A 26593-nucleotide genomic window follows, 5' to 3' on the forward strand; every position below is an offset into this window, starting at 1 on the left:
AAAAAAAAAACCAAAAAACCAAAAAGCCAAAAAGCCAAAAAGCCCCTGATTTAACTGAAAGGTTAATTTAACAGACAAGCTGGTCTAATACACTGATGGCCAATTCTGTCCCGCAAGCAGGACAGTTTTTCTAGACTTATAAGGACTAGAGCAGAAGCTGTGTTTGCAGACATGCTCATTTAGAAGGGTCTCATCCAATTTGCTTTAGGTTGATGTATTCAGCTTTTAGCTCAGGTTGAAAAGAATGAACACCTTGGCTACATGAGTGACAGAAGGTGACTTACTTGCTTTTATGGACTTTGATCTGCCTCACATAGAACTCCAGCTAGTCCCTCACTGGCACTCACCAAATACCTTAACATATGGCTCAGGGTGGGAATATTCTCTTGTGGTATTAATGCAGGCTATTGATTTCCGGATATAGTAGGCTGAACTTTGACAAGAAAGGGGAAAGTTACAGTGGACACAAGCTGAACTTTTCCCACAAGCAAGGTCAACATATTGAGTTTATGAGATCTAACTCCACACTGACCAGGGGCTGAATATGGGCATCGCTGACACTGAGCTGATGACCATCTGTAGTGTTTATAGCAACACTTGCCTGTCTTCCTGTCGGTGTCCAAAGAGTCCTTTCCCAGGAGTGCCAAGTTTCTTTGGCCAAGTATCTCCTGGGGGACAAAACTGCTTACAATTCAGAAACAGTCTAAGCTGCGTGTTGATTCCACAGACTCTGTAAGGTCCTGTGGCCCAGTGGTCTACTTAGTACAGAGGGAGCAATGGCAGCTTAGAGTAAACACTGACTCATTTTTCTGCCCGAGGATTTGAACTTCTCAGTCTTTGTCTCACCCACTCTTGAGGTCCACTGAGGACTGGGTAATTAGACTCTTGAAATGTCATCACTGCCTCTGACCTGGCTCTGTACACTAGTCGAAGCCAAATGAGGTAAGTTAGATAGGCGCACACACAGCTAAAGAAAGGAAGAAAGAGGCAACTATTCTGTTTGTAGTTAAGGTTCCAAAAAAAATCTATGGACAAGCTATAGAATTGACTTGTAAAGAAGTTGCTGGACATAAGCACCTAATAATAGCATTCTTAGAGAGAAAGGGAAAAATGAACAAAAAAGTCAAAGAAAAACAAAATTTACCTGTATGTAAGCTAACAAAAGATATAGACCACTAACAAGTCAACTGAAATAATACTGGAGGGGCAGTAAAAGCCCTAAACAAACAGACAAACAAACAAACAAACAGGGGCTGGAGAGATGGCTCAGAGGTTAAGAGCACTGGCTGCTCTTCCAGAGGTCCCGAGTTCAATTCTCAGCAACCACATGGTGGCTCACAACCATCTGTAATGGAATCTGATGCCCTCTTCTGGTGTGTCTGAAGACAACTACAGTATACTCATATAAATAAATCTTATACGAACAGATAAACTTTAAAAATCTGCTAATTCTCAAACTACTCTATATACCAAAGCAGTTAGTCATAGTGACAGCAGTGATTTCATTACTAGACAAGATGATCCTGGAGACAGGACTCAGGAACAGTTGTCATACAGTACTTAAGGCAATGTGGTATTGGCTGAGTGACAAATTATATAGTAAACCGAACCTGAAGACCCACCTATGCATTTAAGGAAAACTGAAGAATGAACAAGGTAGCAGTACGGGTTGACCCCCTAGAGAGCTCTCATACTCTTTTGGTTTCTGTAAAAAAGCCTGAGTTCTCAAAGGTCACTAAAGAGTGGAGAAAATTATTGGAAACTAATTCATGGTTACATAGGTCATATATATATATATATATATATATATATATACACACACACACACACACACACACACACACACACACACACACACATACACACAGAGACATGTGTATGTATCTCTATCAATTGAAAGCTCCATAGATGGGACAATGGAGTCTGTTACACACACACACACACACACACACACACACAGGCATGGTGGTATGGTCCTGAAATCCCAGCTACTTGGGAGGGTCAGACAGGAGGATCTCAAATTCATGGTCCACTTAAAAATCCAGCCCAAGCAACTGAGATTCTGTGTTGAGGAGTCAGGGAGTATATACCCCAGTGGCAGAATGTTTGGCAAGCACACATAATGTTCAAGCTTCAGTGTTTAGTCCTGGAGGCAGAAAGTTGTGCCTTGGAACCTACAGATAGAGTTTCAGCAATGAGGCCTTTGGGGGCGCTGCTTACATTCAGTGGGGAGAGAAGATCCCTGTCTACACTGCATGCCAGACCACAATCCCATTTGGGGGCAGAAACTGCCTCTGCAGCCACTGTCCTTATTGATTTCTTTTGAAAGGTTAAAGACCCAAACCAAACCCACAAAGCTGACTGCATTTTAAGTGTAAATACGGTAACAGCAAAAACAACACACAATCTATACTTTTACTTTTAAGTCATTTATTTCAATAGAAATATCTCAGAAAACTGTTGTTAAATTCATTTTAGGTTAGCTTATGCAAACACACTGAAGATCACACATTCACTTCTGCACATTAAAAAGAAACAAAAGCAGAGAGGAGCCAAGCGCACATCACTCAAGGAGGTCATAGTGCAAGCGAATGCTTCATCATTAAGTACCTCAAGTTAACTGGAACACAGAATGAAAATGGCTTGTGGGCTTGTTTTTGTTTTTTTATAGATTACTAGCTTTGGGTAATTATCCCTACAGATGTTTGAGTTCTTTCTTCCAGGTCCTTCAGTAGGCTGTCAAAGAACGAATGTCAACAGCCAAGGTGCAGAAACACTTGAGACTTCTGTGTCCCATCTGCTACCTTAGTCACACCCGTTAAATTAGTACTTTCTTAGAATTCTATTGAGTAGTTCTTTTAAGTGACATCTTCAGGGACATGACATTTTTTACTTGGCATATAAATTTGAAATATCCTGATATTTGGCATTTTCTGTCTGCTATCCTCAAGTGCTCTATGGACTCCTGTAACTCTAATTTTGCAGACCAACTGTCTGAAACCCCCAAGGAACAAGCCCTTCCCTTGTGTCTGTGTGTGTCTATTCTCTAAGGACCCTGAAAACAGTGTTCCTACTCAGATGACGGCATCTCCCAGACTTCCAACGTCTTAAGCAAGATGTTTCTAAACTTCGCCCTGGCTGACTCTTCCCTTTGATTTATTATTAGTGCCGCTCCTTTCCTGCAGATTTTTCAACTCAGCAGTAACAAGCAGAAGGGACTGTCTGTTCATTCTGTCTTAAGTAGGAAACTGAAATAAGTTCCATTTCTGGCTCAACAGACTGCCATCACAGGACTTTAGTGAAATCTCAACAACTCCTTCTGTGTGTATCTTCTGTGTGCATCTTACTCCTTTAGGATTTTCCCAACAGGCCTTATCACTAAATCTAAGCTCAAAACAACACACAAAAAAAATATACTCAGCTCGATGGAGGTTCTTCAAAGCCAACAGTAAGAGTGCTTGCTCATCAAAAGGTTGACTTGAGTGGCTCTATTTCTTACCTACCTGGACATGAGAGCAACGGGGTGGGGGAGGCTTATCTGAAAAAGAACTAAGATCTAAGATCAGAGGCCTCCAAGCATCCAAATATCTGTAGTCTCCTTTACGACTGCTAGATTTAGTGGGTGGAGAGAGGGACTGCACGCCCCTCAAGCCAGGGGGTTAAGTGGGCAGGTGATCTCAGTCATCCTCAATGCCCTAACACTGACCTTCAGATTGCTAAGACACTGACCCAATTTCCCCCACACTATGCCTAGAGATAGGTAAAAAGAAATTGCTTTTGCTGGGCTGAAGAGCTGGTTCGTATACATCTCTTCAGTAGATTCTCAAACTGAAATTTAGACACAAGCCATTTTTAGAGAAGCAAATCCAAAAGGTACTTAAATCATTTTGAAGTGGTTCACAGGCAATTCATCATCAATACTATTTAATAGCAATTCTTGTACCTCAGATGCTTGAAAAAGCAATAACCCCCCTCTCCCCCGGCTATAAAACCAGGATGGTACTATGGTTCTAAGAAATAATATAAAAGAAAATGAATGCAAGCCCTAAAAGGAGGCTTGTCAGCCACACCCCAACCACCACTAGCTGTCACCCCTCGAGCAGCAGTGGTCCTCACTGCTGTTGTCCCACACAGTGCAGCTCAGCATCCATTTCAAAAGGATCCAAGTCTTTCAAAAGCATTGCAGGCAGAGGATTTCTTCTGACTAAAGCCAATCTTCCAGTAAGCAATACCAGTAACTCTTGTTTGCAGAAGGTAATAGGATGATGGCTTAAAATCCAGCTAGAAAGGAATGTGCCTCAATAAACAGGAAGGGTATGTTCTCTTAAAAGGCTAATGAGTTAAAGCTATTAGTACTGACTTCCAATCAATAGACTGCCTCGGTTTTAAATGCCCATGATTTACAGACTTAACCTCAGGAGAAGACCATGCTGAGGTCACCTGGAGAGGTAATGCAGCCCAGAGATGGAGCAGGCTGTGGTCATCCTTGCTCCAACCGTGGAGGGGCTAAGCATGGCTCATTCCTCCTGGATAACAATGTTGCTTGTTGGGCTCCTAGTAAGTCAAACTCTGCGGTTATGAACATTGTGACTGACTCAACATCAAGATCAAGGGCCTGTGCAGAAGGTGGCACAATGGCAGATGGTCCTGTTGACACAGAAAAATAACTGCCATGGGAACATAGGCCTATGAAGAGGGAAAAACACAATCCCAAGGTCGATCCTTTCTGAACTGTTTACACAAATACACCCTGAACGAAACCAAACGGAAAGCTGTATTCCATCAATTCTTCTGATCCTTACAGTTTAGCCAGCATACTGAAAGATTCTGAAAAGAAAGCACACGAAGCCCAAAACGGGGCTTGGGGCATTATGCAGTCATTGTCACAGGTACACTTTAAAACAGACTTCTGAAAAATAAGCCTCTCTGTTTGAATCAGTTGTTAGATGAGAGATGGCTAGTACTATCACACCAGACCGTACAATATCCCGGTCGGTCTGCTTGTAAAGTTTAAATTTTAATCGAGTTTCTGAAAGAGTTCTCCAAAGAGTTGGCTATGAGAGAAACAAACGAGCTTTAATGTCTGTGGGAAGTGAGCTGGTGAGAACTAATTTACACCCGAGGGTAAGCGTAATAGGAGTCAATCTCCAATAAGTAAAATACTCAAATATTTAATACAGTTTGGCAATGTTTTCTTTGCTTCAATTATAATCTGATACCATTTGGTGAATTACAGATAAAAAACAACTCACCTACTCTAACGCATCTCTCACAGTTTCTAAAATCATCCTAAAAAGCAATGACTGATCTTTAGCGCAATCTCAAGGTAGAAAAATAGTTTTACTTTCAGCCAGGGGCCATGATGCTAATCGAACCTGGCTGATCAAATCTGAATATGGTTCTTCCTCTACACACCCGTAAGTGTCCAGAGCTGGGTGTACCGAACACAACTCCCATTTCAGCCCTTTCTCTTTGGCAAAACTGTGAGGCTGGCCTCTGCGAGCTGCCCATCTGCATGGATGTGATTCACCTACATTGTAACGGCTTTAGCTTATTCGTGACAGAAGAGTGATACAACAGCCACAGGTTCTCATTCACAGTATCTCAACAGTATGCATACTATTTAAAACATTATTCTGGAGCAAAACAAATTGCTAAAAAAAAAAAAAAAAAAAAAAAAGGAAAAAAAGGCAAGACAAAAGTAGGACCCACAGGGAAAGCCCGCTCTGCAGCCCTGCCAGCCACTCAGGATCTGTCTGCGCACACGCAACACCGGTCACCTTAGACCGTTATCTGAAAAATCATTCCGTACCAGCAATATGCGCCTTCCCCTGCTTGGCAAGGAAGTCCCAAATAAGGTATTTCTGTCACATGACAGAATTATTCAGATTAGAAACACTCAGAAAAGGCTCTTCACTTCCTCTTGGACTAATTTCTTTTCTTTTCTTTTCTTTTTTTTAGCTACTTACTGTATAGACAGTATTTTCTAGTTAAGCTCAATGGGCTTGGTGATAAAATACTTCTGATAAAGTATACAGTTCTTGAAGGACACGATGTGAGAGACATTTTACATGAGACCCACAGAGCAGTTTGCTAGGATGTGTCTGTCAGTCAAGGCCTTTGCACACAGAACCACTGTAAAAGTGGGGACCCTGCAAGAGTCAAGCGTTATTTTTGGTTAAAATTCTAAGCTATGTCAAGTCTAACATTCGTTTTAAAAATTAAATGTGTTATTGCCTAGGAGAGCTCTCTCCAGTGCTTGGTCAGTTACTAACAAACATGGTTTTCACACTGGGGCTCGACAATAACTTTCTGAAAAAAAAATGTTCTGGTACATTTTGTGAAGTCATACAAGAAAAGGTTTTATATTTTTAATTCCTAGAACTGCAAACTTCGCCTTTATTCTTCTTAAAATTGCTTTGTCTTACAATAAAATACATACATATACATGAAGAACCTTTTAAACAAGTATGCTTTTGAACCTCATACTGAACAAAAACAAATTCAATAAAAAATAAGTCTGGCATACTGCACATTAAACACTGCAAGGGGCAATACCCCGAGAAACACCAGGGTCTTCCCCGCGACACCCGTGGCTGGACAATCCACTTGACTCGAGAAAAGGCTACAGAAACCCGAGTGAACGCGCGGGATCACCGTGCTCCTATGCAGCTTCGGGTCCAACAATGAATTCATACAGAAAGTTAAACTTTAACCCCGGTGTGTTCTGGAGCCTGCTGGCACGTGAACACTCAGCCTTTGTCCCTCCTGCAGGAAATCATGTTCTCCTTCTAGCACTCAATTCCAAACGGTAGTGTTTAAATGGATCCCTCATCCAAAGGGAGGCATGCCCTCCCCGTATCCCAGACTGCACCCACAGCGTCCACAGCAGGTCCCTCCCAGGTCTTGCTGTGGGAACGTGAGGCAGCCACTGGCAGAGGCTGAGCAGACCCTGTTCCTCATGGGACTTCTCACTGCACCTAAAACGGCTTCTGATGGAATCCATAAGAAATGTTTTTTCCATTTTAAAGTGTATCTAAAAAAAGATGGTTTCCCCTCCAAAATTAGTACAAAGTTAAAAGAAATGCAAATTAGCTACAATTTATTCCAAGCACAGCACCGCCAGAAGACGCACACACACTATTTGGTGTCGGTTCTCCTCGCACTCTGTTAAGGCAGTGGTTTCCACAGGTCAGTTCGGAGAGAAGAAGCGTAGTTCATGGCAGTTTGTTTTGCAACTCCATTGTTTTTCTCTGGGAACATCTCACTTCATTCCCTGAAATTAGTGCTTTTGGTTCTGAGCTCCGGAGGCTGGGCTGGAGCCTGGGGGCTCTTCCTGGCACCGGATGGTGCAGCTGGGGCTCTCGGCAGGTCCCGGTTCCCACGGGAACCATAGCACTCCTCTTCTGTCTCAGGCGTTTACTCAAAAGTCATCAAGTTTGTAGGAACCTGAAAAATACAAGCAGCCCACACTGACTGCTTAGCCATTTCTACTAGTCCCTGGATACATCTCTGTCACTGAATACTGCTGTCACAATGTCCTAAATCCCCCAAATCCACTCTGGGGTGAGGGGGATTCTGTAACTTCAAATTTAACACATAAATTGTAATATTATATAACACATAATATATAGTTTCCTGTTAAATAATCTGTGTTTAACAATTTATATAAAATTTAATAAACCAAATTCAGCATTTATTTTGTCTTGTTATTTAGCCAAGCCCACATCACGCTGACCTACGCATCTTTCTTGAGACAGACTCGACTTTTAGCCCAGGCCAGCCTTGAGCTTTTGAGTGCTGGGATGTAAACATGAGCCACCACACGGTTTAAATGTCCTTCACAGGGAACTCATTAGAAGATGATCTGTGTGGTTTATAACAGCGAGTCTAGCATGCCACATCACTAGAGAATCACGGTTAATACGCTTTTCCAAGTTGATGTGCCTGGACAGGAGGAAGGACACAGAGTTTCTGTGCCTTACAGGGGCCTAATGGTTGTTTACCAAAATAAATAAATGAATCAAAGAAATATGGCAAACCTTGTAGAACAGAATTCCATACAATTACCATCAATTAAAAAAGCTACACTGACTGTTTTATAGCAATCATGAAGGACTTTTCTATGAAAACTTCAGAAATACTAAAAAGTCAAATCTATTAGGCAAAATTATCTGACAGTTTCTGACTTAAAAACAAACAATTATATATGCAAGTTTATTTAGCACTTTGAGATGACACTGTATTTAATTTGGTTTCTTACATGTCTGAATTAAAAGAATCATTGTGTTGGGGATGAAGCTCAGAGCTTGGACACACTGGTCAAGTAATGACTCTCTCCCTAAGGGCTACTGAGTTTCATGGAGTTACTAGTGCAGGCTTCCTAAGTGCTGGCAGAGCTGGTAGGTCAGCGGTCCCCTCCTCACTCTTAAAGTGGCTCAGTGGCTCTCACAGGCCAGCAGACTTTCTCTGAAACCTGTTACCCTCTGGAGCTGGAGTCAAAGGTAGTTGGGTCACTAGATCTGGGTGATGGGACCTGAACTCTGGTCCTCTACAAGAACAGCAAGCATTCTTCGTCACTGGAAATCTCCAGCCTGACATGCTAGCTTTTGCATGAAGAATTCTACTAGATGATCTGCCTGTACTCCAGACACAGATATTCTAAAAACCTCTAGCTTTATCTGCACACTTGCTGTCCCCAAACTCACCCTGTTCTTATGCAGCCTGTTCCTTCTTACTAGTCACATCAGCATCACTCTGGGAGGGCTCAGTCACACATGTTGCCTTTACCTACCTGTCTTTCTCTCGCTAGTCTACATGACATAGCTCTGTTTACATCTTTCTTTTTTTCTTTCCTTTTTCTTCTTTCTTTTCTTTTATTTTCTTCTTCTTCTTCTTTTTTTTTTTTTCGAGACAGGGTTTCTCTGTGTAGCCCTGGCTGTCCTGGAACTCACTCTGTAGACCAGGCTGGCCTCGAACTCAGATATCCGCCTGCCTCTGCCTCCTGAGCGCTGGGATTAAAGGCGTGCGCCACCACTGCTTGGCTACTTATATATCTTTCTAAAACGTAGACTTCATGTCTTAGTGACTGCTATGAATAATAATAAAAAAAAAACACTAGGAATATTATTCAGCTACACTAGTGCTAAGGCAGGAGGATCACAAGTTTGAGGCCAGCCTGGGTTAACTAGTGAGTTCCAGGCCAGCTTAGGCTAACACGTTATGAATCTGTTTCTTAAACACATGAATGAATGTTTAAAGGTACAAGTTCGGAGGAGGAGGAGGAGGAGGGTGAGTGATCACCTGTTGCTTGTCACTCTGGCAGGCCGCGCTCAAGTGTTTAAACCACAGCATTGCATTCATCCTGCTGCCAGCTTGAAACTTGTATGAATTTCCTGTAGTTGCCAGAAGCAAGTAAAAAAAAAGAATCAATTTAAAGACTATAACACAATATTCCTGCCAGATATGTAAGACTGAATGAAATATGACTACAGAGCTCAGTTTCAGAATTTCCCAATGGAAATTCTTTATGTCATCTGCTCACAGGACCTAATATTTAGAAAGTCACTTTTCTACCATGCATACGGTAAAATGATTATTGTTCCCTAAATGTTCATTAAAATAATTGTCTGCAAAATACTGTTACCCCACACCTCTGTGTAGGAAGTCCACGACTCTGCTCATGCCAGGCGAGCACTACATCCTCAGGCCTCAACCCTGCTTCTCAATGCTCACATCCAATGTGTCCTCTAATAGTATGGAGGTTTCACCTGTTCATGTTTCTATATATCTACCACTTAAATATTCATTCCTAATTACATTAAATAGCCAGTTATATAACATCAACATTGTTAAGACATATGCTAAGTTATTACAAATGTTCAGATCTTCTGGGGGGCTCTCTTAGAAACTGGAAGCCAGGGTTTCCGACTTGCTCAGTAAGTGCTCTACCACTGAGCTTAAAAATCTCCAGCCCCGGGGAGACAGCAAGTGTTTCTCTTTTAGGAAGTTACCCTGTGTGAACCTGGCAGGTCCTGTGTCTAATCTCATTCAACGTGAGATAAGACGGCAACGTTGATGCGGGTGTTTTACACGGCTCCATACAGTACTGAGTAAGGGGTGGGTGGAGCACTCATCTCTGAACTGCAGCATGCTGAGCCCAGTGGTCTCTTCTTTCACCATTGATCTATGTTCTTGCTGAGCCCCTCTCTCATCCCCTAGGATGCAGAGCCTACCCCTCAGTACTCAGAGTGCCCTCTGAGAGGCTCCTGAAGCACTCTTCACCTTCAGAAGCTGCTGTTCTGTCTTCATGGAATGCTCATAAACCACCTTAGTCCTGTTTTGTTTGCTGAATTCAGGTATTACTATTTAATCTGAATTAAAAAGTCTACAATTGCACTGATCAAGGCTACAACTTACACTAGTAAATAGTGTTGCTAGTATGAACCAAAAAAACCTGTGTACTCCAAAATAACTATGAAGTATGCTAAGAAGATGGAAGGAAACCAAAGAATTTGTTAGTAAAACTCAGTATCTCATTTTAAAAATGCAATTTTATGATGAGTAGCCATGAGATTCTATGGGACTGAGGCTTTAATTTAGAGAGCCGGGAGTAAGGTGTTCTTACTCTGTAAGTTGATTTACAACCAATTTGGTAAGATTTTTTTCTTGCATCTAACATACAAATTAAATTTTTAATTTAAAATTATAATACATGAAAAGCTATTTTTTGATACAAAAACCACACCTAAACAGATGTAAACATTCAGTTGTGAAGTTAATTAAAGGTAATCTACTTCAGTAAGAGTTGCTAAGTGAACGATTTGGAACAGATGTGCAAGAATTCTCCAGGTGGACTCCTATGTGGAGGCTGTCAACAACAGCTGGCAGCTGCTGTTAATGAAGAGTAGCAACTGCTCAGGATCTTCGGATGGAGCCTATGAGAGCCGCCACGGATGCCGCAGGCCAGGTAGCGGAATTCTGACAAGCCCATGCTTCAATTCTTCTCACCCACTTCCCAGACTCCTATGGTCAGTTCTAACGAATGTTTCTATATATTGTATGTAAGGTATTTTATTTTAGAATTGGATTTGAGCTAAGCAAGCAATAAAATCATAATAAAAGTTATGGAATGACTTGAGAATGATGTTACTGCTGGGTACAGATGATGATGCACACTGCATTTACGTGTGGTGAGCCTTTGTCCAAAGTATGGCATACAGACTCCATGATCTGGACTACTTGGGCTTTTAATTAAAGCTTCAACCACAACATGGAATCAAAGTCTTCCCAGTAGATAAAGTCCTCAAATACTTCTCTGTTGATAATACAGCAGAAGCCGGATCGGGATCCGGAGTTAGGGTCTGCAGTACTTGACCCCAGTCTGTCTAACCATTCACCTTTCTCGGAGTCAGTCAGCAGAAAGAGGTCTGGATGCTCTGGGTCGTCAGCCATCATCACCATCCAGCCCACCACAGACACATTCTTATTTGACGTTGATTTGAACTGAGATGAGAGAGGAGCAGAGAAAACAGAGATGACCAGTGACTGTTATGTCCAGTTCTCAAAGTTAAAAGTGTCAGGGAGCTTATGTTCAGTGAGTCCACAGGAGATAAGCTGTGTGACTGGACGCACACAGGGCACTCAGGGCATCTCGGCATGTCCTCTGAGGTGGCCACTCCGCATCCCTGACGGGCATGCTGGGAAGCTGCTGCTCCCAAACACCTGCGCGCCTTTAGCCTGAATATTTCATGTGCCGGCGAGGCTATCCAACAATTCCTATTTGCATTTTGCAAAAGCAAGATAGATTTAATAAAAAGGGGAGGTACTTTAGGAATCCTGGTTATTTTATAGTTAACTATTCTTTCTATTGAGAAAGGGGTGCTATGAAGAGCAGAAAATAAGGTTAATCTCAGTAATAGAAATTTAAAAAGATTGTTTAAGTAGCAGCAATTCAATCCTAGCAGCATGTGTGTATGTGTGTTTTTTTTTTTTTTAAACTGCTAGAAGTCACAGTACGCAGCAAAACAATGAACAACATTCTACCATGAAATTATTAGTGGAGTGTGCCTTGGTTTAATGAAGAACTTTTATTAATTAGAATAAGAACAAGCAAAAGATCTGCACAGGCATTAGGTAGAAGCAAAAGCACAAGAAGGGTGAAGCTCACTGAATAATCAACAGCACAGAATAAAGTTAGGCTTTATGAACACGGGCAGCAAAGACAAAGGGAGCCAGCCTCATTATTCCATGACCAGGAAACTTAGTTTGCCCTTTCTGGAAAAGCTTGGTATTTACACTCCTCAGGATACACCCACAGAATCTGTACATAAAAACCCACAGCTCAACGGAATGGAGGCATTATGATAAGCTCATGGAACACAAGCCTATTCAACTATGAAAAGGAATAAATGACAACTTCAGGCAATAACAGTGACTGTCAGCTCTTAGGAGTGTGCATATATGCATGCACGCACACATGCACGTATGCACGCATGCACACGGCTGGCTGGCTGTGGTGCTGCTCATCTTTAATCTCTGTCTAGTTTGTAGGAGTTTTAGGTCAGCCAAACTGACATAGTGAGACCCTGTCTTCAAAAAGGGAGAGTGCACGCGTGCACAGGTGACATGCAACCCCCGAGGTGAAGGAAAGCAGAGCACTGACTACAATGGACTGCAAGATGGTGCCAGGCGAGGACGGCCTACAGGGCAGGTGCTACATCTTATTTGGGAAGGGCGTAAACATGTCTGCTTACTATCTTTTACAGCTAAAATTACTGAAAAAGGAATGATTATAGTACCACAGTAATGTTAATGGCACAAAAAAGAAAAAGAAAAAGAAAACCAGGAAGCTATAAAACTGACATTGAAAATACCATAGGATAGCACACTTGACAGCTCATAACCTAACTTCAAAATAAACTGCACAATTTACTAACATGGGCTTCCTACCTTCTGCTGCACTGTCAGGCAGTGTAGGCCCATAGTACAGAGGGATGAGCTAAACGGTGATACTCCTCAATATGCTGAACCCCTCAGGTCTGGAGTCAGTCATGTGTGGGGAGGGACGCCTCGCCCCCAACTCCATCCTGTGCTTGGAAACAGGGGCTTTTTGTGCTGATACAGTTTCATGCTAACTGGGTCTATTTATACTGTGATTTGTGTTTTTTTTTTTTTTTTTTTAAGCTGATCAATAACTTTCCTTGCTGTGGTAGTTTGAATGAAAACGACCCCATAGGCTCACAAGAACTGACACCATTAGGAGGCAGGTCTTTGAGGTCTCAGATGCTCAAGCCAGGCCTTGTGTTTCTCTCTTTTGTTGCCCATGGATCCAGATGCAGAACTCTCAGCTCCCTCTCCAGCAACATGCCTACCTGTGTCACCGAGCTTCCTGTCATTAAGATAACAGACTGAACCTCTCAAGTCTAAACCAACCCCAAATAAATGTTTTCCTTTATAAGAGTTGCCGTGGTCATGATGTCTCTTCAAAGCAATTAAACCCTAATACAATTACTGCTAATTATTTTGTGTATTTTCCGGTTTCTGCTATTGTAACCATTATAGAAATATTCTTCTACCAACATCTCTGTTCACTTGTTCAAAGAACACAAGTTTTCCTTAGATGAGGAACTTCGATATTCAGGGAAGTACCAATGGGGCCTGCCTGCCTACCATGCACGCATGAACGCACGCACTCAAGCACTCGCAACTTTACGGCTGATGCAAGCTTAGCAGTCTTTCCATTCTTCCTAATAAGCGAGCATTTAATTAAGGTGGGTGGTTGGTGCATTTTACCTTCTGGTCACTTTCCTGTTCTACTCTTCTGGTTTATTCTTACTTTATAAACACACAACTTTTCTTTTTCCACCCATTTCAAATTTTAACCAATCAAACACATTTGTTGAATCACCATGTATTGATCTAAACATAGCTTAATTTTTTTGCAATGATTACACTTTACCTAAATCTTTTAGTATCATCAGTATGTTTTCATTTTTAAATTTCAAAAAATAGCAATATAACAAAATAGTACCCAATATAGGTATATGTGTGGCATATGGCCGTCAAGTATCTTTCCTCTTGCCTTCATTTTTGAGACTAGGTCTCATAAAGTTGGTCAAGTTAGCTTTGAACTCATGGTAACTTTTCAGTCCCTCCCTGAGGTCGCAGTGTGAGTCCTAAGTGGTCGCCTCTGAACACATGCAAGTAAGAGCGACACTAACTGGACTCAGCAGGTTGCATACCAAGGGTAGGGTGTATATGTGTGCGTATATACAAAAGAAAAGAATGTCATACAAGAGGAGTGGGGGCAGAAATAATTCACATAAAGTGTACTTGTGCATGAAATTCTCAAAGAAAAAACGGTGGGAAAGGGGACTTCTGAGGGAAGAATGAAGGCTGGGCTAGGGAACAAAACTTCTGTTTGAAATACCACAATAAAAGCTAACACTTGGTATACTATAAAATGTAATCATTCCATAAATAAAGGCTATGTGCAGAGAAAGAGCACCAAGAGGCTTCTAAAGGAAAAGGAAGCAGGGTGCAGTGCCCACTGTGCCCCATCACCTCCTCACTCCGCCATCTCTCAGGCTGGAGACAGAGTCTCCCTAAGTCACCCTGGAACTCACTAGTGTGGCCTTGGACTCACAGAGGTCATAATTCTGCCTCTGAGAGCTAGGATTAAAGGCATGTGCCATCACGCCCAGATGGGGAGAGAATTTTAGGTATTGTTTTCATTTCCATTTTACATACCAGGAACTGAAGCTGTGAGGCAAGAGCCATGTTCTGACCCAGACTCAGGGCTGAGAAAGGTCTGATGCTGTGGTAGATATTTGTAATCTGTCATTTTCACACTTGCAATGAAAAAACAGTGTTCAAAAAACTTGAAAACATACAAGAGATCCCAAGACAATGCAGTGTGGCCCCTTACATACATTCGAGAATGGCCCCTTATACACATTCCAGAATGGTCCCTTAAACACTGTCATGGTTTGTATACGCTTAGCCTAGGGAGTGGTACTATTAGGAGGTGTGGCCTTGTTGGAGTAGGTGTGCCACTGTGGGTGTGGGCTTTAAAACCCTGATCATAGCTTCCTGAAATCCAGTCTTCTCCTGTTTGCTTTCAGAACAAGATGTAGAACTCTCAGCTTCTGCGCCATGCCTGCCTGGATATTGCCATGCTCCCACCTTGATGATAATGGATTGAACCTCTGAACCTGTAAGCCAGCCCCAATTAAATGTTGTCCCTTATAAGAGTTGCCTTGGTTATGGCATCTGTTCACAGCAGTAAAACCCTAAGACACACATTCCAGAGTGGTCCCTTACACACATTTCCAATTCCAATACTGCACATCAGGAGGAAGCATGAGAGTTGGTAGGTGAGGAGCGTGGTCCTATGTCCTACTAAGGTAGAGTGTTTTCTTTACAACCAGGAAGAAGTTGTGAAACAAAGTTAAGGATTTGAGGAGGAATACTCACATGCTTTCTTTCCGTAGCCTTCAGAGATTTGGCGGCATAGTAAAAAAGCTGTGTTCCACACAAGGCTGCCCAATACTTTGTCCAAGATGCTACCTGTGGAGGATAAACACATGGGTAACTAATGAAAGGGCCTGGCTTCACCTTCTTTGTGACAGCACTCTACTATCGCTTCAGCTATTGGAGTTGCAAGTTCAGAGGCAGGTTACAGCACTTCTGATATCTGCACCTTAGATACCACCTCCCCAATCATGTTCAGTGAATATAGGTTAGTGTGGATCTAATAATTCTTCAAGAATCCTGTAACTTTTAGGGAGACAGTAAAGTGATTGCTTGGTGTGCATGCACAAGGGCCTGGGTTCAGAACCCCAGCATGTAAAAGCTGGGTGTATCTGGGGCACACACAGACAAACAGATTGCTGGCCATCCAGTGATCTTGTGGTTCAGTGAAACTGTCTCAAAAAATAAGGGGGGAGTGATGAAAAAGACCCCAATACTAGCCAACTGCATGCAGAATTGTGCATTTATATGCACATGAATACACACAAGCACAAACTCATGAATATGTACATACACACAGGCACATCAGATCACTACCCAATATTACTCTGTAGAGCCATCACCTTCTTGCCCCAATACCATGTCCTTTCTCCACTCTTCCCAGATGGTCTACACCCCACAGGCAGGCACTCCATCTAGTCTCTCACACCTTCACCCCACGCCCTCGCCTTCTCCTGATCAATAAAATTGGGACCTCTAGTTGTATCTGGTTTCTTGGCACCATATTATAGGAGCAGAGTATCACAGGAGAAGCACAGTTGTCCCACTGGTAAGAGTGTGTAAAGTTTACCAATCTCTTAGTATCTTTTTTCTTTATTTTTTTACTCAATTAAAACACTGTACTCTTTCTCTATAGACAACAATTACATACCCACTCCTCAAAGTTTTATTATATTCTCCTATAACCTCATTCTATTAACTCCTGTACAAAGTCTGGCTTAAAAAAAAAAAAAAAAAGCTCATGGTTTCCAGCATACATTCTCTGCCTCACAAACACCACAAAATGAGCCTTTTCTCTTGCTACAACAATCTCATCCATGCTGATCTATAAAAGACAAACTCAATTTTTTTTCTTTACTTTTTCTTTGTTTTCTTTGGAGACAGGGTTTCTCTGTAGCCTTGGCTGTCCTGGAACTCACCTATGCAGACCAAGCTGGGCTTGAACTCAGAGATTCTCCTGCCTCTGCCTCCCAAATGCTGGGATTAAAGGAGTACACCACCACTGCTCAACAGTAGCAAACCTAATGTTACTTTTAGGAGTAAACCTAATGTCATTCATGTTTTATTCAAAGAGGGTTGCTGAGGTAGAAACAGTTTCTGGTTCTCACCTCAGCTATCTCTTCATCTACCAGTCATTTGTGGTAAAGAGACAAACTTTCCTTAGTACTCCTCTGGTGCTGAGAAAACCAAACTTTCTCTCTGTACTAAAGGCTCTTCCAATAAACTTTCTGTTTGTAGTATGATTATTGTTTGGAGAACATTTAGAATTGGGGTTCTGTTTTACATGAAAAAATACTGCATTACAAAGTTTAAATGGACTAATAGAACAAAACTGGTCAAATTCCATTTCTCAGGTTTTTACTTTCAACTTTTCTACACACATTACTATTTATTTACTTATTGTTATTTTTTTTAACCAAGCTTTCACTGTGTAGACCAAGTTATCTTTAAACTCACAGAGATCCACCTGTCTCTGGGGATTAAAGGTATGCACCACCACATCCAGCTTATTATTGCTATTTCTTAATGAATGGGTTCATTAAAAAAAATAATTTTGGATAAGAATTACCTTGGAAGTTGAAGAGAAGTGAAGGATTATTTGGTTTAGGTATGCTTAAAATGTGACTTAGCTGCAACCTACGTGGCAGATTTACTACTTTAAGAAACAGGGCAAGGGAATCGATCTGGAGGGCCGGAGCCCTGACTCCCCTGCCTGCCTTCTTCATTTCCTGTGAGCCAATAGTCTAAATAACACTTTGAGGTTGGCCCAAGTCAACAGGGGAAAAGCAAGGAACTACCTAAGTCAGAACCAAAACCTGGACAGGGCCCCAGACTTTAGCACAACTGACTCCACGGTGGAGCGTCACTCAGGTTGGACCTCAGCATGTACACAGCACCACCTGCCAAAACTACAACAAAGGGCAAGGCCACACGCCACATGCAGGCCTGGGAGCCTTGCCGTCTGGCTTCTGCAGTTCCACTTCAAGTTAACTTGTTATCTGAAGGTATGTCAACCCAGAACATGGTCTTTATGTTTAGAAGCTCACCCTGAGAAAGGCTCAGGGCTACACTGGGAACCCCAACACCCAGGGTAGCTTCCGGCTGGCTAACAGAAGCTTTCCACTGGCTGAAGCTCACGTCCCAGCACTCTTCTTTGTGAATACCCAAATCAACAACCAGGTATACTTTCTGTCTGTGTGCTCACCCTCATGATGAAGAACAGAGTTTTCCCTGTCCAGGATTTAAATTAAAAACAAAGAAAGAAAGAAACATATTAAGGAAAATGTATAGGTTAAATGACTCAAGAGATGACTCTTACTGTGGGTTTCTTGCCTTCCTTTAGCAAGGTTTTCCTCCGGAGCACACCCTGAATGGTAACGGCCCCGGGGTACAGATGCACGGCCAAATCTTCTGACTCTGCAGAGCTGTAACAGTGAGACAAGCACAGAGGCTCAGGGTGTCTGCGGTGGTCACCGAGAGGGCTCATAAATAATCCGATTATTCTTATGCTTAAACTCGGACACTTTATTGAGAGTTGGTAAGACACTGAAGATCTTACAGACTTACTAATTTGAAAGTTTTAAGCTGTCGTAAAGGTTAATTAGGAAGTTATTAAGGCCAGCAGATGTTTAAACACACATTCATCACATATTTCAATAAGTGGAATTTAGAGAGAAAGCAGCAATTTAACTAAAATTAGTTAAGATTTCCAGGTAACTTTTTTTTAACATAGCACAGTACATCACTGTGGTCAACCATCAGAAACTGTTGGCAAGAGAGACAACGATTTTGTTACAAGTATTTAAGTATACAAAACATAGAAATATAACTAACAAGCTAAGAAAAACAAACAAAAACAACAAACAACCAACACTCCACCCCACCCCCTAAGAAAAAAAACTGACCCCAGAAAACTCACACTTCCTTTTAAAGTATTTAAATAAAAGTAACTGTGTCAATCACCTGCTTTTAGAAACTGGCTTTCTGGGTAAGAAATTTTAGTGACATTCAGAAGCCTAACATCTTTCTACCTCACACCCAGATTCCCTTTTCATATGCGCCCACTTTAATGTCTTTCCTCAGTTGAGTTTAGAGCCTATGTTTAAGACAGAATGATTTAAATGCCAGTCTCTGGTGATGTGTTGTGAGATGTACAGCTCTTAAAACAGCCAAGAATGTTGAAGCTCAACTTTATGATTATTTAGGTGTCTTCAAAGTGACAACCTAGAGATTTCATGCTCCAGCTGTTTCTACAGAGGGGACACACGAGATGAGACACCATCAAACTGACAGGGCTTGCTTCTCAGAGTTACTGTGCTGTTGTTCTGAGGTGACTTCCTGTTACTAGAGTTCCCACCGCTATGGATCTACCATATTTAGGTGCTCCCACAGTTAGAATAGTTCAGAGAGGCCCAGCTAAGTAGAGAACTCAATAAAAATATGGTTTATCTGAGGAAAAGAAAAAACTTACTTTGAAAGGACAATTTGATATAAACTTACTAGAAAAATAAATGGTTTGATTACAACGTAAGAAAAATAAATTGATTTTTGTATAGCTCAGCCATAATTAGCAGCACTAGAAAGTGTGTCATTAAAGGTCTAACAACTCTGCAGCGTTTTAAAAATGTGACATAAAGATGCAATTTTTAATAATTAGCCTTGTGATTGAGAAAGAATACTTCAAATTTAAACTGCATTAAATCTTTTAAAGAAAGTGTTCATGGGCAATTTGTTTAGTTTTAAAACCAATTAGCTGAGGAAGAAGAGAAAAAAATGTCAGACCACACCCATATGAGCCAGCCACCAACACCAGAAGGGAGTTCTATGGCCCCTGATGCAGGGGATTGTACCTGCTGGCCTTCGTGTGGCTTCGATAGCCATTTCGTGGCACTCTTGTCACCGGGCCGAGAGAATGGTATAATCTGTTCCTGTTGGATTCCATTATAAATTGTATATATTACTCATATTTTTATTCATAGGATCATCATCAATACCTAGAATAGTATTCCAGTTTCCTATGTAATCTAGCTTTCTATATTAATCATTAAAAAGGGTAAGATATGGTTCTTTTTTAAAACATTCAACACATTTAAATTTTTTTCTATTGACTCTAGAAACACAGGTATAAAGTACATGCTATCGTATACAGTAACACATGCACTCATTTTCATACATCTGTCAAAAGGTTAAGAACTATTTATGGCCAAATAGTATGGAAACCTGAAAAAATGCTCCTAAGTCCCTTTGCTCTTCTTGGATTCCAGTTTAAATATGGTATATGGACATATATAAATTTTATTGTATGTCCCTCTGAAGACACCTAAAAGTAATGTGGCTTATAAACTTAAAATAAATGAGAAAAATCTATTATAACTCAAAGTAAACTAGTAGAGACAAAGGGCGTAAATACAGGCAGTTTGTAATTTCGTATAAATGATGAGAATGGTAGGAAACCAATGTTCATCCCAGATCATGTCGTACTTGATGCAGGAAATATACCCAGAAACAATGGTGTTTCTTTGTTTGGGAAAGTTGGGAAAGTCAAAAGGATGTGATACATGATACCTGAAGTAAAACCCTACTGTGGTATTTGATATGTCTCTAGGAAAACTGTGGTTAAAATACAGAGGCTGAGGCTATAGCTCCTGATGCAGCATTTGCTACATGCCCAAGGTCCCAAGCTTGATGCAGGGCACTTGGTGTGTGTGAGGGACAGGACTATTTCAAGCCTTAATTTTTCTGGGCTACATTTTTTTTTTTTTTTTTTTTTAGCTGTTTTTAAAATGTCTGAAGAGCACCACTTTGAATTTGGCACAAGTACAGCCATGTTAGTGGCAAATGTATGCAAAACAAACTTTTATACAAGAAAATCACTATTCTGAGGTATGAAAGTTAAGACCCTATGAACTGCCTGCATAGGTAACCTGCTGAGATGAGAACACACTAGCACAGTGGAAGGCTGGGTTTTGTATTTACAGTTAGAGCAACCTAAGGAACAACTGCTAACCAATACTGTTGACCTAAAAGTGACAATATACACCTTAACCAAGACTGATGTTATTTATGCCTTTTCTCGAGGGAAAGACACTTTTTACAAATTCAAAGAGCAAACCCAATGGAACTTTTCTGTTCTCTGTTTCAGGTAAACTCAAATTAACAGAATGAAAGTGGGAGCTGAAGAGATGGCTTAGCATCAAGAGTACTGTCTGCTCTTGCAGAGGGCCTGGGTTCAATCCCCAGCACCCACACAGTGGCACACAACTATCTACAACTTCACGTCTAGGTGATCTGACATCCTCTTTTGATCTCTGTGGGTGCCAGGCATGAAAATGGTACAGATATACATACACACAGGCAAAAACACTTATACACACAAAATAAAAATAAAACTTAAAAAGAAAAATAAGAAAGAATGAAAATAAAACTTCAGAAGAGAACACAAAACCAAGTTGTTAGAAATTCCCCAATGGTGACAACAAAATGGGACACTCAGTATATAAAAGATAAAAAAGTAGAGTGTTTAAGTGAAATCGTCATAACATACTCCTGAGAAATCTTTAAAGAGAAAGTTTCCAATAAGCAGCCTGAAATTAAGACAACTCAAATATAATTTCAAATGTTCCTTTTAAAAATGAGTGATATGAAGTTTTCATAGAACATAAATATTTAATCTAAGCAATGATCTCAGGGCTCAGTAGAAGGCCCTAGGTCCACTCCTTAGTATTGCATAAAAACCAGCAACATCCCACTGCACTCGCTGCTTACAAGTTCAGGTCTTGGTTTAACACGTAAAAATGGAACAATTCTTTCTGTCAAGTCAAATGTCTTGAGCCCAAGGAAGTAATTAATGACATAAGATTTCAAATGGGCGTTTAGCAAATACCTATTTGAATAACTTTTCATTAGTCTCAGGGAGATCTTCTATTTGAGGAGCACTGGAGAGCACCATCTCCACACGTATGACATAGTTCACAACTTAAAGGGAGGCGGAGGCAGCATGGCCTTACAGCAGTCCATGCAAAGCTCTACACATACACAGAGCTTCCTGTCAAACATCAGTCTTTACTTGCCATTTTAAGTTAGCTGTCATTCTGTCCTCAGGAAAGCAACAAAGTGATAAATAAATGTCTACCATTAAATTACCCAGGCCTAAGGAAATAATCTCATTTTGGAATATAGAAGTTAATTATGGTTATTTTAAAATTTTTATTAGAAATTCATTATTAAAAGTCTACATTACAATTTCAAAAATTTAAAAACACATGTAAAAACACCAAATAAACATATATAACGATCACCAATAGCCATTCGCATGTACGATTCCAGATTTAAATGTCTACTGTCATTTTTTCTGACCAGTAAAAATTAAGTCGCTTAGTGATATTTGTAACAAGTATCTCTTCAAATTCAAATTCATATATTCTTTAAGACAGACCAAATAAGTTCGAAGCAATTTTAGTGGATCATTTCTCCTACCTTTCAAAAGCCGGCCATGAGGTCTCTTCACTTAGTTCAGAACCATCACTGCTCCCTAAAACCAAAAGTTGTTCTATTATTGTTACAGAACTGATTTTTCCATAAATAAAATAATATCTAAAAAATAAAATTTCTTGTGGTACACATTAATAATATATTAATAATACTAATAATCCTAGTTAGAAGGGGGAGATATGAGGGTCGTAAATCCAAAGATGGCTTGGGTCAAGTAATAATTTGACCCTGTCTGAAAACAAAAACAAACAGCAACAGCAAACACAAGGGCTGGAGATGTAGCTTAGTGGAAGAGAGCTGGTCTACCCCTGAATCAGACGCTCAGTACCACAAAACCAAGTCTTCTACCATCAGAGTGTGCAGAGAAAAGGCCTTTGCTTACTAAGTTTGCCACAACCGACATTGAGAGAGGTCATGGCATATGAATTTCCTGTTTTGAAACCAATATACCATGATGAGGATAAACAGCCTAATGAAATTTGAAATGGCATTCCCCAGGGCATGGCACCACCTGGAACACCACTGTATTACCACACAGCCATGAGCAGGACACAGCTTGACTGCAAGACTTCCCACAGATGTTCTTCTAGTAAGTACAACATATGATCTGATTACTTAAGTTAGACTAAATGCCTCAAGCTGGAGGCCATCTCTTCAGGTATCTGCCTTTGTATTTATTTTCTTACTTCTCCTAAGGCTATTGTGTAGGCAAATAGTAAAAGATTATTGTGTCTTTACTTCAAATTGAGAATATCACATATAAGTCATTTTCCTCTCAAGACTTCTTTTTCAGTGGTGGGATTCAAACCCAGAGGCTTGGGCATTTTAGACAAGTCTCATGAGCAGAAATGATGTCACCCTACACATTTACCGGTGTCAATGAGGACTGTAAGCATCCATGGGCACATTCAGACCTCATAAAAGAACTTAACGGAGACAGCAGGTCAAGGAGGAGCAGCACCCGCAGCCAGAATTCAGAGGTTATAGCCCTCTGATGGTGCCAGCGCCAGCACCAGTCCCAACCAACTAACTACCTGACCACTGGTGTGTGCCTCAGGGACAGACAGGAAGAGAATTCCTGACTCTCCGTGTCAGCTCACCTCTGGTGAGGTGACTTACTCAAATTACTGTCTGTCTGTCCCCCAGCTTGTCTGTCTGGATGTACTGCCCATGTGGCTGCTCATTCCTTCAGCTGAATCTGGTCCCGCCCTCTGTTCTCCGTCCCTAGACTCGGCTCAAGTCTGACCTGGAGCCCCTCACACAGACCTCCTGCCCGTTTGTTACCTCACTTCCGGTTTCTCAGCTGAGGCTCCTTGCCTCCTTGATCCTCTGTAGCCATTCCACAACCCGCCTGTGTCACCCGTAATATCTGACGTTGAGCTAGTATCAAGTAAGACTGGAGTAAGAGACCCTGTGTTTGTTTTGGCAAGAGCAATATCTGACAAATTGCTGCCATGAAACTGTGGTACCTGTGAAACCAATGTTCAATAAATCCTGATTCCATGGAGATTCATAAACGTTTCATCTACATTTCTGACAAGACACACTCACAACAAATGTAAAAACTACAGCTAAATTCGGGTATAATTTTAATACACCGAGGGAAAAGTGAAATATGTATACTAAATCTTTTTTCTTAAGTAGCACACTATATTCCATTGGAATAACAAACTTTTAACTGAAAACAGCTTTTTTTTTCCTATCAAGGCTGATGCTGCACACATGACTTACAACATTATATAATAGAGAGGTATTACTTCAGGCAACAAGCTGTCTTGTCATTTAATTAGCAGTATTTACATAAAAAGAGAAGACCAGCATCACAAGTACTGACTGGGTGGCCCTGGCGAGGGTGGGGGTGGGGGCTCAGAAACAATTCTGTGTTTAGGGTTTGGAATTCAGATAATAAATCTCTTCTGACACTGAGAGGTTATATCAATACAGCTTAGCCCTTGAGCAGTGTGACAATCCGAAACACAACTGAGTATACTATGGGTACAGTTTTTAATTAAAAAAAATAGTGACTAGATAAAAAAAACCACAGTTTAAGAAGAAAAACTGGGGGTTAGACAAATGGCTCCGCAGTTATGATCTTATACTGTGCTTGCAGAGGCCCTGAGCTGTGTTCCTGGATGTGTGCTGGCAGCTCACAAATGCCTGTGATTCCAGCTCCAGGGCTATCTGAGGTGTCTGCCTCTCTGGGGGCACTTGTGCTTATGTGCATCATGTGCGAGCATGCGCTCTCATTCTCTCTCATATTCATTCTCTCTCTCATATTCATTCTCATTCTCTCTCTCTCTCTCTCTCTCTCTCTCTCTCTCTCTCTCTCTCCCTCCCTCCCTCCCTCCCTCCCTCCCTCTCAGAGTCTGGCTGTCTACCTTAGATTATCCTCCAAGTTGAGCTCCTCCTGCCTCAGCCTCCAAAGTGCTGGGATTACTGTTGCACCAACTGGCTACAGTCTGAACCTAGGCTACCCTGTAGAGGTCCATGTTTTAAAGGGATGGTCCCCAGGCTCAGCCCTGTTGGGAGGTGGTGGGGCACTCAGGGGACTGTCCTAGGGAGGGCCTAGAGGACCCCAGTCCATCCTTTTTCAGTTTCCAACTCAAGGCGAATGGTTCTGCTCTGCTGCATGCTTCCACCATGATGGCTCCCTTGCTGTAGGCTCAGAAAGCCACAGGGTAATCGACTACAGCGGGAAGCATCCCGAGCATCTAAGGGAACGTACTAACGCAGCATCTTAGTTCAGCTCCGCACCACATGCTGCTATGTTTAGAATTTTCCTCTTCTGCATTGGGGCACTGGCTCAGTGAAGTGTACTTGCTATCCAAGGATGAAAATCCAAGCTTGGAGCCCTAGACCTCTCGTCAGCACAGCAGCACATGCCTAGAACCCCAGCACCAGCAGGAAGAGGCTAGAGGATCCTCAGGGTTGGTTGGCAGCCTGTTCCAGGTTCAGTGCAAGAGTCTATTTCAAAAATCAGGTAAAGAGTAACAGAGGAGGACATCCCAGGACAACCTCGGCCTCCACATGTGGGGTGCACACACACACACACAGAACAACTTCCCTCTTCAAGACAATGGGCTTCTGTAGCAGCACATCTGGCTTTCCCCTTCATAGTCTCCTCTGTTAGCCCATCTTCTATTAAAAATAATTTCTATAAACTTCTAAATGTGAAACATTCTTTCTTATTTATACTATAGCTAAGTGATCTAAACAAGTCTTACAGTTTGAGATATTGGTACTTTACATATAGCTGTAAACCTGACACTACCCAAAGTGAGCCCCAGATTCATACGTCCAGTGATTTGACATCTCTAGCAAGGACCAAACTATTTCAAAGTAAAATTCACTCACCTCTTCATTATGTATGTCAGCAGTCAGCATTGATTCTCTCCCGGTCTTTTGTGTGCTAAGATCACCACTAGCCAACTGGCTGCTGAATTCAAGGGACTTAGAATCCCATTTGACTCCTTCCTTTCTTCCCCTTTCTTCACTTCCATATCCAAATAGCATACAGTTAACCAACCAATTAAAGTAGTCTGGTCTTTTCTCAAAGTCCTCAAAGGTCTTCTCATTTAGAGTCAAAACTATTAACAGTTTAAAAATTATCATCATCTTATATTTAATTGTACCTTTGTTTTAAACCAAAATTTTTTTGTGTTTATACTAGGGCAGTGGCTCTCAACCTGTGGGTCTCAAGCCCTTGGTGGGGGTGTCTAACAAACCTTTTGCAGGGGTCACATATCAGATATCCACATTAAAATTCATAACTAGCAAAAGTAGCAACAAAATTATTTCTATAGCAGAGGATTACCATGACACAAGGAACTATATTCAAGGGTCACAACATTAGGAGGTTGAGAACCACTGTGCTAGGATTGATGAATGTTTTTGCAGCTGAGGTATTTTGTAGCAGCTGGAAGCACGGGTTGAGTTGCTCACCTATGGATATTCCACTGGAAAGTGTAGAGCTCTCAGCCTGGCCTCTAGATGGTGCATGGGGCTCCATGACACTATCATCCAGCAGGTGCCGTGGCCCTGCATTTGGGAATGTTGCACTCTTAAACTCTGCTGTGTTCATCTTATGAATGAAACTAGAAACAAAGAGAAACATTCTTTATAACTTCCTATGTTTCTAGTTCAGAATATAAAAGACACTCAACCTGTTTGCAGAGTTTGTTTTGGAACAGAACCACACCCACTGAGAATGCGTCCCTCCTTAAGGAGTCTCTAGTGCACACCTAAGGATGCTAAGCCAGAGCTGCCTGCCTGCCTTTTCTTTCTTTCTTTCTTTCTTTCTTTCTTTCTTTCTTTCTTTCTTTCTTTCTTTCTTTCTTTCTTTCTTTCT

At 41.4% G+C, this 26593-nt stretch overlaps 1 protein-coding gene across 5 annotated transcripts in view; it reads right to left on the reverse strand.

Annotated features, from left to right (window-relative positions):
* Positions 1-2413: 2413 nt before the first annotated feature.
* The window catches only part of Ralgps2 (Ral GEF with PH domain and SH3 binding motif 2), a 125750-nt gene continuing 101570 nt past the window's right edge, over positions 2414-26593 (reverse strand). For 2 of the 5 annotated variants that reach the window (XM_021198981.1, XM_029538310.1), the window contains 7 exons: positions 26188-26339; positions 22231-22285; positions 18074-18179; positions 15478-15570; positions 11400-11505; positions 9304-9395; positions 2414-7449 (listed from right to left, as the gene is read on the reverse strand). In XM_021198981.1, coding sequence (XP_021054640.1) covers positions 7420-7449; positions 9304-9395; positions 11400-11505; positions 15478-15570; positions 18074-18179; positions 22231-22285; positions 26188-26339 — 634 coding nt within the window. In that variant the 3' untranslated portion in view covers positions 2414-7419. Of the gene's footprint in view, positions 7450-9303; positions 9396-11399; positions 11506-15477; positions 15571-16611; positions 17104-17632; positions 18180-19604; positions 19683-22230; positions 22286-26187; positions 26340-26593 lie in introns of those variants that run through there. The other 3 variants (XM_021198978.1, XR_002380558.1, XR_002380559.1) reach the window with 3 other exon arrangements.

This window comes from Mus pahari, chromosome 5 (assembly GCF_900095145.1).
Source record: "Mus pahari chromosome 5, PAHARI_EIJ_v1.1, whole genome shotgun sequence".
Lineage (NCBI taxonomy): Eukaryota > Metazoa > Chordata > Mammalia > Rodentia > Muridae > Mus > Mus pahari.